This window comes from Argentina silus (genome assembly GCF_951799395.1).
Source record: "Argentina silus genome assembly, chromosome: 8".
NCBI classification, from domain to species: domain Eukaryota; kingdom Metazoa; phylum Chordata; class Actinopteri; order Argentiniformes; family Argentinidae; genus Argentina; species Argentina silus.
The window spans coordinates 14,113,997-14,133,265 of NC_139662.1; the positions used below are offsets into that span (position 1 = coordinate 14,113,997).

At 45.2% G+C, this 19,269-nt stretch overlaps 2 protein-coding genes across 3 annotated transcripts in view; one reads left to right on the forward strand and one right to left on the reverse strand.

Moving 5' to 3' along the window:
• Positions 1-5,045, reverse strand: part of cacna1db (calcium channel, voltage-dependent, L type, alpha 1D subunit, b) — a 63,873-nt gene extending 58,828 nt beyond the window's left edge. The window contains exons 1-2 of the mRNA XM_083675520.1: positions 4,840-5,045; positions 4,159-4,264 (exon numbers count right to left, since the gene is read on the reverse strand). Coding sequence (XP_083531646.1) covers positions 4,159-4,264; positions 4,840-5,030 — 297 coding nt within the window. The 5' untranslated portion in view covers positions 5,031-5,045. The remainder of the gene's footprint in view (positions 1-4,158; positions 4,265-4,839) is intronic.
• Positions 5,046-9,488: 4,443 nt separating this feature from the next.
• On the forward strand, positions 9,489-18,700 carry dcp1a (decapping mRNA 1A; the record flags this gene model as incomplete). Of its 2 annotated transcripts, none has more annotated exons than XM_083675531.1 (10): positions 9,489-9,623; positions 9,900-9,940; positions 10,222-10,349; positions 12,918-12,984; positions 13,193-13,331; positions 13,778-13,903; positions 14,765-15,358; positions 15,454-15,516; positions 15,694-15,933; positions 16,770-18,700. In XM_083675531.1, 10 exons carry the CDS (start codon positions 9,492-9,494, stop codon positions 16,848-16,850), a joined length of 1,611 nt encoding a protein of 536 aa, XP_083531657.1. In that variant the 3' UTR covers positions 16,851-18,700. The 2 variants fall into 2 exon arrangements, with proteins under 2 accessions (XP_083531657.1, XP_083531656.1); XM_083675530.1 differs by having other exon boundaries at positions 9,492-9,623; positions 13,784-13,903.
• Between the last annotated feature and the right edge of the window lie 569 nt (positions 18,701-19,269).

The following is a 19,269-nucleotide window of genomic DNA, read 5'->3' on the forward strand; positions in this document are numbered from 1 at the left end:
CAGCCCATAACATAGAGGCCAGATTAAAAACACTAGCATAGCTTTGTGTCTTTCATCAAAGACATGAACGCAATGTCCTCCAGGCTCTGAATGGGAGGAGTCCAAAACCGCTTTACAACCCATTTAGAAACATTAACATTAAACACAAACCCCCCTCTGGCTTACATCTCAACAATCATAGGATATAAATATTTGGGGATTAGATAGCGGTTAGTCTGACGTAGCCATACCTCCAAATCAGGCTGTTCTCACGCCTCCTTTGGAGATTTTAGATTAGCTGATCTGGCTTGGATTGAACCTGGGATGGAGCAAAATTGCTTGCAATTTCATTTGATGTTACATTCCCCCCAAAAAAATCCCTTCACCCACATGTCTGTAGATGGTTGTTTGTTCTTATGTGGGTCGTCTTTTGCAACCGGTTAGGACTGTTTTGCAGAGAGTTGTTGCCTGCTGTATGCTAGCTTACAACATTGAAGAACATGGAAGAAAACCTGAAGGAAAAACAGAGTTCTGTTTTCTACCAGAAGTGTGCTCTATACACAACATCGAGCCAATGAGGTATTTGATTGATTTAACATTTCAAATGGTAGCAATTTGTAGCTACTTTCTGCAAAGGGTTTCCCCAGACTGTCTGAACTTGGAAAGCCTGGTCTCAATGAGGTTTGATAGCAGTTTACTACGACTTCAAATGTCTGGGAGTCTAAGTAGTAGTAGTATATCTTTAAGGTACTCTAACCTAGACTAATCCATGTCCATGCCTATCCTATGGGACAGGTAGAAGAGGAGGGAGAGAGAGTGCTTCCTGACAATGTAACTCGCCCACTCATGAGTCACCCTCCCTCCTCAACCACCACTCATTTACTGACTACTAATCCTCAGCAGCTTAATCCTCCAACCTGTCCTTACAGACACACACACACACACACACACACACACACACACACACACACTTGTATACACACATACATTAACACACGCGCACATGCTTGTATACACACACACATGCGCGTATACACACACGTGACATTAACACAAATACTGACACACATACTCAGATAAATGCTAACTGACGTGAGCAACCATGCTGATGACACATACTGTACACACACAGACACACACCTCAGGCCCTTTAAGTGACCATCACACAGCAGGACACACAATCCTCCTTAAGACACAGACTCATTCATGCTTCAGCCCTTCACTTGTGCTGATCCTGGCAGTGCTACAGTGAGGATTACACCCTGGGGAGACAGGGCAGCAAAAGGCTCCATGAACAGGCAGATGGGTCTGGGACATTTTAGATAATACTGGTTGCTTTAGAAACAGAGGACAGTATAAAGGGTGTGTTTTGTTGGGGTGATGGCATGGAGTTATCACACACATACATACACACACACATACACACACACACACACCCACACACACAAACACACACCTGGAGGTTCTGATTTCATTCATGCAACTGAGTGTCACAGCATACAGCAGACCTGTAACTATGCGTGCTCCCGCTCCCATACACACACAGACATACACACACACACACACACACACACACACACACACACACGCACACACACACATACACAGATAAACCCAATCCAGTAATACCATTGTGACGGCAGACAAGTAGTCAGCTGGGGCCAGATGACGCAGGCTTCTCTGACCTGGTGTTTCAGTCTCTGTGTGTGTGTGTGTGTGTGTGTGTGTGTGTGTGTGTGTGTGTGTGTGTGTGTGTGTGCGTGTGTGTGCCTGTGCGTGTGCGTGTGCGTGTGCGTGTGCGTGTGCGTGTGCGTGTGGGTGTGTGTGTGCGTGGGTGCGTGATCCTCAGGTGTGGTTCAGAGGTCAAATCCCTTGATTGGTACCAACTGTGCCAGGTCCATCAATCAAGTGACTCAGCAACTCACTACACATACATCAGAAGAGGATGTATGTGTAGTGTGTCCTTGGCCACACACACACAAACACACATACACGCACGCACACGCACGCACACACACACACACACACACAGAATGCCAACAGCAGCATTCCTGTTGCATCTCTCGCTGACATTCCCCATTAACACACCACAATTGCTGCCTAATCCCAGCTCTATGCAATTCAATTACTAAGACTCCCACTGTGTTTCTGTCACACACATTCTTCCTGCATTGCCAACAACAATGGAGGTTCTACTCATAGAGATAGAAGATCTGCAGGTCTCAAATGTGTTACACTCTCTGTGCTATGTGACTTTTTTATGGCTCTCAGAAAATATAATTACAGAGAAGAACCTCCATCAACCTCAGACCTGACATGATCGAAGGTCTTGGGCAGCCAGATTCATCTCTGGTGTCCTCTATCTGTTGGGGTACGCTTTTTAAAACACTCATATCACTAATAGGATCTGAGGGGCGAGTTTGGCAGATGCAGGACGAGTTCACACACGGTTCTTCTGTTGTGGTAGTAATGTGTCCAAGACTTAGACTCTTATCTGTGTCATATTAGTAGCTCCTGTGGCTGTCTACTCAGATATGGTGTTACTTCCCCATCCTCCGATTTCAACCTCCACCAGCCTCCCCTGCTGCCCCACCAATGTGTCTGTCCATCCATATCAACAGTCAAAGAAAATTGACATCTCGTTAAACGTTTAAAAAGTTATCAGCGATCAATTAAACCCAGTTATATTTCTAGACAGGGAATTGATGCTGTGACCATACACCTCCTCGTTGTTCTAGTACACATCACTTGCTATCTGTGTGCATTCTTAAAGAGCACCCTGTCACAGGGGAGGCTGGTCGAGGTAGAAATCAGAGGACAGGCTCATTGTAATGCATGGAATGGAATGAGGAATGGTATCATTAATGCCATTCCTTATTCCATTCCATGCGTTACAATGGGCTTGAATAGAGGGGTATACTGAACAGAGGAGGACTGAATATGTTGAGTTGCATTCAACCACTCTTGAAAGGACAAATAGAACTTGATAGAAAAAGCTTCTTTATGGCTGAATCCAACATGTTGGGGTTTTTTTTAAATCTTTTTAGCTGTTATATGAATCAGTAGACTACCACTGTATTCTAATCTCTCCTTCCAGCTCTCACGCTGCTCTCGTAGACAAGCAGCCATAGCTCACAGCTACATGGGATCTGAATAAACGAACAAAAGTTGTTTAGCAGAGGCACGGTGACACGCTAGGACAGGTGACCTCCACAGCAGACTAGCACCACACCGCTCATGTCAACAAACGAAACATAATACATCTACAAATAATGACGGGAATACCTCCTGACATCATACACGGGACTGGCCAATCACAAAGCAAGTGGTGTTGGAGCAACGCGGTTAGGCAGCGTGATGTCACCAGTAACTGTGTCTGCTCTTCAGACTCCATACAGTGCCTGTTCATTTCAATTCATACATTGGTGCCTTGAAATAGGGGGACTATGTCTAAAAAGTGTCGAACCCTAAATGGTCGAACCCAATATGTACACAAATACCATCAAATAAAAGATGAGAATCTACACTTTAACCTCAAGTAATTGTTTGATTTCAAATCCAAATTTTTGGAGTATACAGTCAAAAGAAGAAAAAATGCACGGTGTGTCTGTAGGAGATCAACCACATCCACCAGCAGCAAACCCCTCCTTTACCCAACACCAACACATAGCCACAATGTACAATAGTCCACTGTGTTGCACAACAACAGGTAAAACTGCAACGCTGCAAAGTAGAGGATCCTGAACGCACCCCAGCCATGCTACGCAGTAGTCCACACGACTGTCTTATTAAAGTGTTGCAAAACACTTTGTAAAACTGCAACGTTCTTGAATGTTGTTATAATTTAACGCACCCCCAGCCATGCTGGGGTACAGCAGGGGTACAGTAGGGGTACAGTAGGGATACAGTAGGGGTACAGTAGGGATACAGTAGGGATACAGTAGAGGAACAGTAGGGATACAGTAGAGGTACAGTAGGGGTACAGTAGGGATACAGTAGAGGTACAGTAGGGGTACAGTAGACGTACAGTAGGGGTACAGTAGAGGTACAGTAGGGGTACAGTAGGGATACAGTAGAGGTACAGTAGAGGTACAGTAGGGGTACAGTAGGGATACAGTAGGGGTACAGTAGAGGTACAGTAGGGGTACAGTAGGAATACAGTAGGGGCATGATACTCACTAGGTCATGGTTGGTGGAGTTGGAGTCGTCCTCGGGGAAGGGGATGTAAACGGCTAAGGCCACACAGTTGGCAAATATAGACAGCAGTATAAAGATATCAAACGGTCTGGGAGGAAACACAGTTAAGGAACAAACATCAAAGCAGAAACATTTTCAAATATAATTCAACATTATCTGCAGTTAGAGTGCTGACTTCTTATCATGGAATTGTCTTTAATTCATCAACTTTAGACACAAAAGAGCAACAGATGTTCCAGTGGAGGCTGGTGGAGTATTTGGTATTTGAGAGGTTCAAGACAGTAATTACTCCAACTTGTCCTCTGGAGTAGGTCCTAGGGGTGGGTTTGAGACTCAGCCCATGGTTAAAGGATAGGTCCTTGACATGGGTTTGGGACTCAGCCCATGGGTAAAGGATAGGTCCTTGACATGGGTCTGGGACTCAGCCCACGGGTAAAGGATATGTCCTTGACACGGGTTTGGGAATCAGCCCATGGTTAAAGGATAGGTCCTAGATGTGGGTTTGGGACTCAGCCCACGGGTAAAGGATAGGTCCTAGGAGTGGGTTTGGGACTCAGCCCATGGGTAAAAGATAGGTCCTAGGGGTGTGTTTGGGACTCAGTCCACGGGTAAAGGATAGGTCCTAGATGTGTGTTTGGTACTCAGCCCATGGGTAAAGGATACTTCCACTCCACCAGGCTGATGCAGGCCCTGCGTATGGGGTTATTGAGGGTGAGACAGAACAGCGCCCGGGGCGGCCGGCTGTTGGTGGCGCTGCCCTGCTTCTTGCTCTTGGCGTACTGCTGCCTCTTCCGCTGCGACAGCGAGCCCACGGGAGCAGGCGTGCCCGTGGGGATGGAGGGGCGGGAGCTCATGCTTGGGCGGGCGTCGCCCTGAGCGTACCGGGCAGCATTGATGGCTTCGTGCCAGGAGAGGATGTCGCGGGGGCGGGGATCGCCGGGACCACCGACGCCGGGCAGGGAGTGAGGGTGGGGCTCGGGCGGCCGGTGGGAGGGGCTTTCTGACCAAAGCGCCGGCACGGTGTCACCAGAGGGAGGGGCTCTGGTGCTGCTGGCATACTGTGCCCCTAGGGGAGAGAGATGGGGGGGGGGGGGGGGGGAGATAGGGAGAGGGGGGAGAGGGAAGAGGGGAGGGAGAGATAGGGAGAAGAGGGAGAGGGGGGAGAGGGAGAGGGGAGAGAGGGAGGAGAGAATGGGTGTAGGAGAGAGAGGAGGGGAGTGTGGGAAAGAGACAGGAAAGTAGTGCAGGGTAGTGACATGGTTAAGGAGTGGGGAGAGAAGGAAAGGGAGAGAAAAAGAGGAATCCAGGGAGTGTGTGAGAGAGGGAGAGTGAGCAGAGAGAAGGGTGGGGGGGCAGAAGATACAACAAAAAGGATGGGAGAAAGTGAGAAAAAAGAAAGAGAGAGGGGGGGATGAGGCGAGGTGATAAAGAACCGGAGGGAATGTGAATAGAGAGAGAGAGTAGAGCATGAAAGAGTGGGTGAGGGAGGGAGAGACAGAGAGAGAAAGAGGGAGTATCAAAATCAATACAAACTGTGTGTGAACTATGAGAGACAGTGACAGTGCCCTCTCTCGTCCTTGATACAGTGACTTTCAGAGCTCTGGACTCACAGAACTACAATACCAGTAACTCAGTCAGCAGCGTCACAGCAAACATAGATATTATTAAGAGTTATCAGTTCAACTTAATTACAGGGAAACACTATTATGTCAACAAGTGTAACCATGTGATTTGATATGTAAAACATATGTAATCAACTCAACCCTTTTCATAAGGAAAGATTTTGAATGAAAAACATTATATTTGTTTTTGTCATATCAAACATGCTTTTCGAGGACAACAAACAGCAAGGCCATGACGCCCCCAGAGCCGGAGAGCGCTGTTATTATTGTTGCATGAGACTGGCGGTGATGACCAGGACAGCATTCCCTTGACAACTAATGAAAACACAGCGGATAAGGGATTGATACAAGGCACAATACAGACTCTAAATTCCACGACGAAAAATGTGGAACATAATGTGGAAAAGAACAAATTGTGATACGACCCTAATTGAAAATATGAAGCACAGTGGATTACAAAATCCATTATATCCACATATCAAATAATTTAGTCTGGGCAATTAATCCGACATCTGTCGCGCGACTGGGCACAACTGTTGACGCAAACACGGGGAGATTTCTGTCTGTTTTTCCAGAATATTTGTTTTACTGTTTACAGAATAAGAATAGAAAATTATTTAGGGCTATTTTAGTCCTCCATACAATCAACTAGTTAACATTTGTTTTAATGTACATGTTATCAAAGTTTCTCCATGTTTCAATTACCATTTCACAGACTAGTCTACATAATTTTCATTCATCCGCATGCAACAGCCTCCCAACCAGACTTCGTACGATCACGGTCGAAACTTCCATTAAATCACGAATGTAAACGTACCTTTTCTGAGGACTATTTTACAGCTGATTATTCCAAAGGAACACGAGTAAAATCCACTTAAAAAAAAAAAAAAACTAAACTAAAATGAATGCTCTCAGAATGAATCAAACAAAAGCAGTGCTTTGAGCGCACGAGCAACACGATGTGACGAAACCGACAGAGGAGCGCGCGAGCGGAGCGTCCCTCCAACAGCTCGAGCGGCGCTTCAGTGACAGCTAGAGCGCATCACACACACACACACACACACACACAGGGAATTACCTTCTGACTGTTCCTCTGCTTGTTGCATCCTCGTATCCACATTGAAAATCCGTATAAAAAATATCGAAATGTATATATATAAAAAAAATGGTTAATCAAACTGTTCAACTATATTTGATTAATAATTCCCATGGAATGGTTGAGAGTTTACAACAAATATTTGTTTACAACATCCGGGTGTCTGCTGTTTCACATGATGGATCGTTTACACTTTAAACTGACTGGCTGGAAAGAAATTGTGATTAATTCCTTTTCTTGGACCGGTAATTCACTCTATAGAAGTTTTCCGTCACTAAAGCGACAGGAAAACAACATTGCCTTTTCTCTCAAGAATTAAGCGGAGACGTGGATTTGATGTGATTGTTTTACTCCTATGTCCAATGTGGCCAAAAGTGTCTCTGCGCAATGTTTTCTCTCAGGGAATCCCATACTAGTCTAATCCGTTTAGTCGCTGAGAACACGGAGGAACACACACAGTGGCACTAACGTGTTCTACTGTAAATAAACATTGGCCCAACGCCAATGCCGATGCCAACGATGATCAATGTAAATGACAAATGATGTGCCTGTTTACCATGAATTGACATGAACTTTCCAAATGGGGACGAGAAAACCAATGCAAAGGCGCAAATAAATAGTCTAATTAAAACCAACTGTGTGGTAGTATTACAATAATGACTACACTTATTTGATAATGGTTGATATAACCTAGTCTACTATATAATTATTATATAGCTCTAGATGGGCGCACACACCACACACACAACGGCCTAAGCGCGCACGTAAGCGCAAGCACGAGGCTGTGAATAATATTGTATGACTCAGGGGCCTTCTGCCTGGGCTGATCCTGAAAATTCACATTATGCAGCTTCCCTCAATTTGCAGCTATATATAGGCCGGTGTGGCTCAATTCTGAATCAAATCAAATTACAGTCATTAGATGCATTTCGGAAGCTTAGGCTAATAATTCCATTGGGATTAAAACCGGATACATTATATCATTGTGTTTTCACGTATTTAATGTTGAGACTAGGCTTTATGCTTAGGCAAATTGTATTGGGGCAAACCGGTAGGCCTATTCACTCCTAACACGAATGTTACATTAATAATTGTATACTAACATAATTCATTATAAACAGTACACCTTAACCTAAAGGTTCTTAAATGAATCTGGCACCGTGATACCGCTGCACCTGTACTTGGTGTCACGCTGGCAGGCTAACCACATTATATAGGCTATGCTAAGTCCAGAAACTCTGAAAATAGTAGTCCTTGTCCTTGTGTTCCATAGGCTATATTCTATGTTCCACGTGTTATATTCTATGTTCCATATGCTACATTCTACCTATAGCCTACGACTACAGGTGTATTGCTTCAAAGTTGGTTTCTCTGAATGCCTCATTGGTTAAAGCGGTCAGTCATTCCAACACTGCGGCCATTCAATTGACTTGCTTTCATGACCTATCCCCGGTGACTTACCCCGGTGTCTTCTAATAAACGCCATTTCATCCCTCTCTTCTTTGGGGCCACATTACGCCACCGAGTGCCCACATACCGCGGAGAAATGGATAGGAAACGGATTCTTGGTGTGTTGGAAGGTTACTGGCTAATGGATTACCTGTCTGCACCGGATAACAGTTTCAAAGTGATAATCCCTCAATTATAATCCCTCGAATGTACCTCACCGGGCCAGAGGGTGTTGTAAATACCCTACATCAGCCAATAACTCATACATGAGGGAGTTTCAATGTAGTTTTGGTTAGCCAAGGTAGACCTATTAATGTAATGGCCTAAATCTCAGAGGTTATGAACAAGTTTATTAACCAAAATCAACAAGAATATGTTTTTTTTTTACTATATATAAGCTATGTCTTCCTCTAGCCTATACTGCCAAATATGTCTCTCAAATTGCATTTATGATTCCAAGGGCCTCTCGTAACCTTTTTGATTGGTAGGCCGATGAAAACTATTGTATTCTGCACGGATTATGGAGCGCATCAACATATACTCCCACAGTGCCATCTTGCGGTGATTCCTAAAACATGCAGGAGGTCCGGTTTTAATATCCCTGCAAAAAGACACTTTTGTTTATCTGAAAGTGTTTTGATGGACGAGATGAAAACAAGTGTTTTTCAATGCTGGCACTGGATCAGGACGAGTGGGATTAAAAATACTATTGCCAATTGTCAATAAATTTATTTGGCAACAGTCTATCTCATTAACTCATCAATTGATACATAATGGGCCGGTTTCATAGACACGTCTTAAGCCTAGTCCTGGACTAATTCACACTTTCAATGGCAAATTGCCACTGAGGAAGCTTTTTAGTCGAGGACTAGGCTTAAGCCTTGTCTGTGAAACCGACCCTAAGGCTATTGAGTCACCTCTCCAAATAGATATATATATATTTTAAAAACGTGATAAACACACATTAGTTTAAGCAACAACTACAAACTGCAAACGTCAATACCGAATGATAATTTCGGTTATATAGCCTATGGGGAATTAAAATGTTTGGGGAACTGTATTACAACACCCATGTTGTCTGAGGACAGAGGAACTTAAGTGTTCTTACAATTTCTTCCGTGTGACAACTGACAAGAGACGTATTCAAGATGGAGACTGTCAAAGCTGGACATCTCATGAGCTTAGCAGCTCTACAACGACAAGATCCGTATATAAACAAACTCCTCGATGTTACCGGACAGGTAGCGCTGTACACCTTTAACTCCAAAGCAAATGAATGGGTAAGCTCGTCCAAATGTTGCTGGTTCCTTCCTTGTGGTTCTAGCTATAATAGCCAGCTAGCTAACCAAGCAGCTAGGTTTGCTATCTGTGTTTTGATAGCTTGGTTGTTAGCATGCTAGTTAGCAGCACTGTCTCTGTAAAAGCATGTGCAGCGTTAGCTATCGCTAACTAGCTAGCTAATGAATACGGTTTTAGCTAACTGTGCTTTATAATTGGCTATTAGCGTTTCATGTAGCAGCACGTTGTAATTGACCTTCCACTGTTGTCATTTACAGGAGAAGACCGACATTGAAGGCACCTTATTTGTTTATTCCAGGTACTGACTCTTCTATAAACATAAACAACAACAACAACAACAGAACACGTGATTGTGATCAATCTTTTTGTCATTTTTGGACAGTCCAAAATTGTGTTTACGAGAAAGCTTAGCTCGCGTATATTATCTTAGTTAGTTAATTCTACATTTACATTTATGGCATTTAGCAGACGCCTTTATCGAAAGCGACTTAAAACAATTCTCTGTTTCAAGCAACATTGCGTTATTGTATGTCTATCTGTCTGTGTCTCTAATATTAACTAATAACATTCTGCCCTCAGGTCCGCCTCCCCTCACCATGGCTTCACCATCATGAACAGACTGAGCACAGAGAACCTGGTGGAGCCCATCAACAAAGACCTGGAGTTCCAGCTCCAAGACCCCTTCCTGCTCTACAGGAACGCCAACCGTGAGTCTGGTGTTACAGAACAGGGGATGCTGGTGGGGGTAGAAATCAGAGGACGGGCTCATTGTAATGCATGAAATGGAATGATGAATGGTATCAAAATGTGATATCATTCCTTATTCCATTCCATGCCTTACAATGAGCCCGTCCTCTGATTTCTACTTCCACCAGCCGACCTAAAACATATTGTGCTGGCTGGCTCTCATATTTTCCCTTCACATTGGCCTTCCCAGCACTGTTGCAACAACTATAGTGGATGAGTAAACGGGCCAGTACGGCTCAGTTTGGCTCTGTAGTGTGAATTATGGTTGAGTCTATTTTAACTATGTATCCATTATACTCTCTTATGTGCTATTTATGGTATGTTTATAGCCTTCTTGTGCACCAGAAAAGCAGCCAATGTTGTATAAACAGCATTTTGGAATGGGTTAGGGTTAGTTGGCCAGGGCTCCCTTGAAAAATATGCTTTATTTATATCTCAGTGGAATTCACCTGGATATATGAAGGATACATGAAGTGGCAGAGCTTGCACAAAGACTAACTGTAACTTGTCTTGTGTGTGGAGTTCAGATGAGACTGAAAGGTTCCAGGCTCTGTCATGACAGGGTCATGTTGCTGTTGTGACATCACTGTAATTGCCTTGATTCCTTGTGCATCGCTATGTCATTTTAGTATTTAGTTCTTGTGACTGAATGAAGTAAACAGACAACACACACACACACACACACAGAGCCAGGAATCTATATTGAGTTACCTCTGAATGCATTGAGTAGACAGCGCCCCAGGGTCTTCTGGATGACCACTTTGCCCTTGTAGCTGAGGTTAGGGTGGTGGGGGTGGTGGGTGATCAGGAACACCTCCTCTGAGGGGTCACCTCCACCCATGACCTCACTGACAGAGGTCAATCAAGCCAGGTTATGAACTCATTCAGAAGGTGGTCAACCTCGCTCTCTCCCTCACCCTGAGAGGAACAGCATATCCACCCCTCATTGAGGACCAGCCTCTATAGCCTCTTCTCCTCTCCTCTACTTCTACTTTTCCCTCCTCCTGCTCTTGTTCTTCTCCTCCTCTTCTCCTTCTCTTCCTCTTTCTTCTTATTCTTCTCCCTTTTCAGTAGTAAGGTTTAACAGCAGTCTGCAAACCAGTATAGAGGACCATTACCACCAGTAGCTGAAGGGAGAGTATAGCATCTCTGGTGGTGGTCAGCAGCTTGGTAACTACCTTAGGGTCAGGGACAATGGCCCTCTGTGTCAGGGTTCGGGTGAAGCTTCTCTCTGGGTCAGGGTTCGGGTGAAGCTTCTCTCTGGGTCAGGGTTGGGGTGATGCTTCTCTCTGGGTCAGGGCTGGGGTGATGCTTCTCTCTGGGTCAGGGCTGGGGTGATGCTTCTCTCTGGGTCAGGGTTGGGGTGATGCTTCTCTCTGGGTCAGGGTTGGGGTGATGCTTCTCTCTGGGTCAGGGTTGGGGTGATGCTTCTCTCTGGGTCAGGGTTGGGGTGATGCTTCTCATCTCTCTCTTCTCCTGTCTGTCTGTGTGTTGTGCTGTTATTGCCCCTCCGCTCCGTGGTGGTTCCCAAGGCATCTGATCCAGAGAGGATGGAGTGAACAGCATTGTCTGGGATCATTTGGGCTCCTCCCCCGTAAAGTAGTGACAGTATGTCTATGGAGAGAGGGAGGAGTGGGGGGTGGAGGGGTGGAGAGAGAGGAGAGGAGTTCTTGGCTGCTCCTAAAGCTCCTGATGGGGTGATTATGAGTTGTTGTGTGTCTGTCTTCCCTCTCACGGCCAGAGTGTCTTAGTCCCGAAGAGTGTCTGTGTTTAGACACTCAAGAACGCAGCCTGTTTATAGAGTCGCTTTCTTGTGAACATACAAACGAGACCGAACACACACACACACACACCTGTTTACACACCTCACCCCAACATTCCCCAGATAGAGGCTAAAGAGGGCCAAACAGTACTGTTGCTAAGTTACCAGCCTCCAAGGAACCGTGGAAAGCAGAGCAGAGTTTCATCCCACACACACACGCACACTTGCAACGTGACACTGTTGTCTCACACACTCTTGCTACTCTATAGGATTGAACATTTGCTAGATTCTGCCGTTCCACTTACACTTGAGAGGAGCATCATATTAAGTGTGTGTGTGTGTGTTTGTTGTCTAGGGAGGGGTTGGGAGCAGAGAAGAGGACACATTTCCAGAGGACACAACAGTACAGTAGTAGAGTTTTGTCAGAAAAAAAATTCTGTTAATGTTACTTACTAGGGTGCTGGTCCTTAATTTAGGGCAATAACGTCATGGAAGACAATGTCACACACTCCAAAATAGGTTGAACTTCTATTTCTTATTGATTATCTGATTTAGTCATAAAATAACAAAATCAGAAAGTGAGCCAGTGCTCATTGTAACAACAACACAGATCGATAGACAGATCATCTCATGTCACTCCACTGAGTTTGATACCACTCTTCATTCCGTTCCATGCATTACAATGAGCCCGTCTTCCGTTGTCTCCCTCCACCAACCTCCCCTGAATCACTCATATGTACCTCTCTGTTGTGTGTCTTGTCTGCAGTGGGCATATACAGCATCTGGTTTTATGACAAGAAGGACTGCCAACGCATAGCCCAGCTCATGGTCCAGTAAGTATCAGAACCACAGGACATACCACTGTCACACGCACAGCACCGCTGGCAGACACACACACCACTGAACCTACCCCCTTCCCCCAAACTGTCCCACATACACAAGTGAAAATATTATCCGCAAACTTTTTGGCATTATCATGTCATGATGTTGATAATATTATGACATTGTGAAAAGGTGTGTGTGTGTCACCCTATCTTCCAGGATCGTGAAGCAGGAAGCAGTCCAGGCCCAGCGGGGGTCCCCAGAGAGGGCGGGGCCAGGGAGGACCAATGGCTGCACAGAGCCCCGCCCCATCGACATCCTGGAACTCCTCAGCAAGGCCAAGGAGGAGTACCACAGGGTGAGAGACTGAATCAATCAATCAAGTTCATTTGTATAGCGCTATTTACATAGATACATGTCACAAAGTGCTTCACAACAAAAAATAATGCTAAACAATAAATACAACACAAACAATATCATCGAACACCAAATCGTAGACCCCCAAAAGTAAGCCAAGGAAAAAGCTGTGCCTATCTCTGTCTTTATCTCAGTTTCTAACTCATGCTCCACTCTTTATCAATGTCACTCTCCCTTATAAGATAAGAGTGGATTTATGTGTGGCCCATTCATTTACTCGATTTCCTTTCTTTATGAATTGGATGTTAAATTGAGTTTTAGTGTCCAGTGATGTCTGTTATTGGTAGAATGAGAGAATGCTGCTACATGATTGTGCGTGTGTGTGTGCGTGTGCGTGCGTGTGTGTGTGTGTGTGTGTGTGTGTGTGTGTGTGTGTGTGTTTACCAGAGTCAGACGGGGGAAACGGAGATGTCCGTTAACACTGAGCAGCATGGTGTGAACCCCGAGCCACTGAAGGCAGCAGCAGACTCTACTGAGCATGCTCACAGGCACAGCACTCCACAGCCAGAGAAGGTAAACATACATACTGTACAGCAGGGGAGGCTGGCGGAGGTAGAAATCGGAGGACGGGCTCATTGTAATGCATGGAAAGGAATAAGGAATGGAATACCTGCACCAGCATCCCCTGACTGACATGCACTATAGAACTGGATCAAATACTTGACTTGCGTTAAGTAAATGTGCAATAAATACAGTGTGCTAAAACACTGAATGAGGAACATTGGCTTTCGTTTTTAACAATATGTTGTTCGCATTTAAAGATAGAGTAACTATCATTACTAAATATGTAGTTTAATTTGCCTTGAAATGTTTACATAGTGACACCGGCAAGTTCACAGCGTGGCGCAGTGCCACACTTCCATTCTTTGGGGAGAACCCTGCTTGAGCTGCACTTTATTTTTAGTTTGCTTGGTCCAGTGAAACATGAGTGCACTGTGTTGTAGCTCCAATACATACAGTATGGCAAAGACTTTTTAATACTCAAGGTATGCTTGATTTATTGTGCCCGGTACAGTGAAACCAATAGAATAGCCCCCCAAAGTGCAAACTCAAAAGGGGAATCAAGCGCACCTCAAATACTCATATCAAGTTTTTGACATTTCTATATAACCCAAGTCTGGTTCTCTATAGTTGGAATTCTCTTCATGACTTACCCTGTAGTCAGATCCTATATTATTAATATAATAATAACAATACATGCGCCTTTCTAAGTACCCAAGGACATTGTATAGAAAAAAAGCACAAATAAAAATAAACAAACAAAATCTAATTAAAGGATGGTCCAGTTAGGGGAAGTCTGGTCTGAAGAAGTGGGTTTTGAGTGTGGTTTCTATAAGTGTTGTCTATATACTGTGTGTTCTGGCTACATTCCAGAGCTCTCACACGGGTCTGAAGCAGATCACCGTAGAGGAGCTGTTCGGCACGTCTCTCCCCAAGGAGCCCAGCCTGCCCTCCCAGGGGGGCACGGATCCTGCCGTCTCTGCCAGCTTCCTCCAGGGCCAGAGCTATGGCCCCCCACCTCTCATCCCCTTCCAGCCCCTCCTGGCCCCCCGCATGGCAGCCGACCCTGGGGGGAACCACTCCCACCACCACCCCCATCTGGCCCCAGGGCTCATCCCACTCCTGGAGCCCCGGGGTGGGCCTGGCAGCTACGCCCTCCACCCCAGCCCTGTCTTCCATGCTGGACCCCCACCTCCAGGAGACCCCCAACTTCAGGGCTCGGTGTCCCCGCTCCTGGTGGCTCCACCTGGGACTGAGCATCGCGGGCCGCCTCCCGGTCCTCCGTCGGCCTACCTGGGACAAGACCTTCTAAGCGTGTTCAAATCCAGTTCCTCCTCCTCCGACCTCCATAAACCTGCCCTCGCGCCCAACTTCCTGCCCAGCCCACTGGTCACGCCCCAGAGCTTCAGGGAGTCAATCAGCAAGACCGCTGGCCTCGGCAGTAGACCTACCACAGGCCCTGTACAGGTAACGTGAATCAAGTGTACAAATGAAGCACACATTGCAGAGTTACAATAAACCCGCACTGACTGGTGGTCTTCCTGACCTTGTCTCCCGAGCAGCATCAGCAGAGTCAGGAAGTAGAGATGTTCCCTCAGCCCCAACACCTGGTGAAGCCCATGCCAGTAAGTCCCGTCTCCTCATGATGATGTCATTGACTGTGGTTATATATGTATATATATCAATATAACTGATATGTAACCTGAATTAAAATTTTATTTTGCCTCTGTCTCTCTGTTTCTGTCCCCCTCTCTTTCTCTTCCTCTCCCTCTGTCCCACTCTCTCTCTCCCACCCTTCTCAGGGTGTCTCTATGAAGGCGGGGCTTGCCATGCCAGGGGCGGGGCCAGTCACCACAGGGGCGGATCTCTCCGTGTTGCTCTCTCCGAGCGTCTTTCAGCATTCTGTTACCAAGACAACGGAACAGCAGAGGAAAGCCCGCCCCGCTCCCTCCTCCCCGCCATCGTCTACAGGGGTGGTTGAGCCCCCCCAGCCCCCATGCAACAAGACCCAGCTACAGGACACTCTCATCCACCTCATCAAGGTATGGTCTTCAGGGTTCTCCCCAGGACTTTTGAACAGCGTGGGGCTGGATTGTATTATCAAAAGCCAACTTGTGTTTATTCATGTCTGAAACGCTGAATTCACTGAGTAACATCCTAACATTTTGCTTTGATGACAGCTTTGCACACTCTTGGCAAGGTGTGTCCAAACTTTTGTCTGGTACTGTACATAGTTTAATTTGCCTCAAAATGTTTACATAGTGGCAGTGCCAGGTTCACAGTGCGGAGCAGAAACACTCTTAGTCACATTACATTCAGGAGAATGGCCTCTTTCATGGTTCTTCTTGGACTCTTTCATGGTTCTTCTTAGTCTTTTTCGTGCTTCCTCTTGGGCCTCTTTCATGGTTCTCCCCAAAGAATGTAAGACTATATATTTAGTAATGATCGCCAACAGCAGTTTTTTTGCTTTAAAAAACTGAAGCAAAAGTGAAAGCGTTATGATGTTCCTCCTGGTATTTTTGTGAATTTTGACATGAACAACCCTGTCTTTCATGATTCTCCTTGGCCTCTTTCAGTCGTTCATGGTTCTCTATAAGGTGGCCCTTCTACCACTGTAGCTAGAAGTATGATGATGGTTGTGTGTTTAGGAAAGTGTTTCTGAGTTAATGTCTTATACATGTGGTTCTCTGTGGCTCAGTTGGTAGAGCATGGCGCTGGCAACGCTAAGGTTGTGGGTTCAATTCCCGCTGGGACCATATATACAAAAAAATGCATGCATTCACTGTACTGTAAGTTGCTTATATATATATATATATTACATGAAACTCTTCCCCTCTCCTTTGGAGCAACAGACTAATGTGTCTTCTCTCTCTCTCAGAATGACTCAGCATTTCTCAGTGCCATCCATGAGGCCTATGTTCAGAGCCTCTCCAAAGACCTCGGCAATGTCCAGCTATAGCCCCCAGATCCTGACCCCTGACCTCTGGCCCTTATCGTGACCCCTGGGCCTAGGTCTGGACAGGACCAGACCACTAGTACTGTTGTTGATAGGACAGAACTACTGACTGCTGAGGCCAACCATTATGGTTCACAGACTGCAACTGCAGAAAGAGGCCATCTATGGAGGCCATCTTGGCTCAACCCATGAGACTCGCATGGAGCAAGTTATTGGACTGCAACTGCAGAAGAAGGGCATCTACGGAGGCCATCTACGGAGGCCAGCTTGGCTCAACCCAGGAGACCCACTGAGGCCATCTATGGAGGCCATCTTGGCTCAACCCAGGAGACTCCCATGGCCTGCTCCTGCTACCCAGTGTTAAGGAGGGAAAGGGGGATATGCTGTAAGCTACACAGGTGGCAGCATGTACTATGAACAATAGCCCTCCTCTGTGGATGAGGACCGAACCTTTAATGCCCCCCCCCCCTTTCTGTGGTCGGGTCAGGCACTCCAGTTCTGGGTCTCGTTCTGCTCTAGTGCCACTATGTTGCAATTAGCCACTTCCCGCACGCACACACACTCAATATCTTTCCTATTCTCTCCCACGCCCTCCTCATTCCCTCTCAATCTCTCTCTTTCCCTCTCTCCTTTTCCTTTTTCTTTTTTCCCTCCCTCCATCATCCCCCTCCCCCATATATGACCACCACCAGCGTCACTATGCCTGCGAAGGGACGTGTGCAATTGAACGCAATGCCTTCTGGGAGATTCCTGATATTTTTTTTTTTTTGTTTGTGTATGCAGCCATTTGTTTCTGCTTGTGTAAATGCGTCTGACGTGTGCTGTCTTTGCCGAGGGTTCAGATAGAGAAGTGGACTAATCTAATGGAGGCTCCTCCTCTCTGGGGAGCTTTGCAGTAAAGACTACTGCAGTACTGAACCTCGAGCTAAGAGCCCGAGGCAGGGTGGGATCTGCTTTCTCTGTTTAACATACAGTGTGTGTTCTCTTTTGCGCTTTCTTTCTTTCTCTCTTGGTTTCTCTCTCTTGGTTTCTCTCTCTCGCTCCTCTCCGTGTCTCTCTCTCTGTGACTTTCTCTCATTTCTTTCTCAAATCATTCTGCCACTAACATAAGGGACTAGTATTCAATAACACATTGTGTGTGTATGTATTTGGTCATGCGTGTGTCAGGCAGTTTGAATGTATTTGATAATGTCATCCTGTATACACACCTGATCATGTGCCATTCTCTGTTCACATATTTGATTCATGTCCGTTTTCCAGTGTGAATGCTACTTTATCATTCAGAGTTCTGCTTAAAAAATTGAAAAAAAATAATGGCTCTGTATTTTGTTTTTTAGACAAAGGGATTGCCTGAGAACACCATGCAAAAATATAACTGTTCAAAAGCCAATGTGTTTTCAAAGGGGGTTTTAGTTTTTTGACCTTGTCTTTGATAAATTTGTCAGTCCATTTAAGTTTCCATTATGTCAGTCAGTAAAAAAAGTAATTCATGAGTCATTTGAGAGTCATTTGATTCCTCAATTATAACTTTTCATTAATAGGTGAGTTTTCAAACAGCATATTAATGTATACCCCCATACAGCTGATTTCATCAGAAGTTTAATGAGAGAAGTAAAGGGTTGTAGCAGAAACGTTTTTTAAACCCAATCTCTATATTTAAGATTTTTAAGGTTATTTTACATTTCATCAAGTATTGATCATTGTCTATTTGATAATGGGTTACTTGATGTTTTGGGGGGGTTATAGATTGCATTTGTTTTTTAATTGTTTTTTTGTTTGTTTTTTTCGTCACTGTGTAATTTTGTTTTTGTTATGACTACCTTGTGATAATAAAGATTAAGTGAAGTTTTCTCTGCAAATGTTGCGTTTCCCTTGTCGGTGAAATGAGCCGTAACACTCTACCTTTTCACAAGTCACAACATCATTTACCACGAACAGTGAGACCGATGCTGTGATAGTAGTTTCTAGATGCACCCACGAGAGGGTAGCAGCGATACAGTTTTTGACCAAAAGGTTAGATTACAATAATGTGCAATGGCCAACGCTAGCCGCCAGACATCACTGTGTATTTAGTGCGCAGTCTGCACACACAGAAGCTCCCATTCAACCTTTGTTCCACACCACTATTTAGTTGCCACCTTTTCAGACAACACACTCCATTAATTATATCATATTTTGTCCTATTTATCCAATTCTCACACGTGATCTTTAGGCTGAATATTGTGCATCGTTATTGTTGCAGCTGCAGATGTAGCAGATGATGCAGGCTACATTACTTCATTCAGGTCAGCTGCGGGAGTTCAATTTAGATAAGCCTAGAATAGTCCATCATAATCGGTGATTCTACCCTCCTCCATCATCAACCAGTCTCAAACAATGTTTTAACCTAAATCGTAATGCTCATGGATGGGAAATAAGCTTG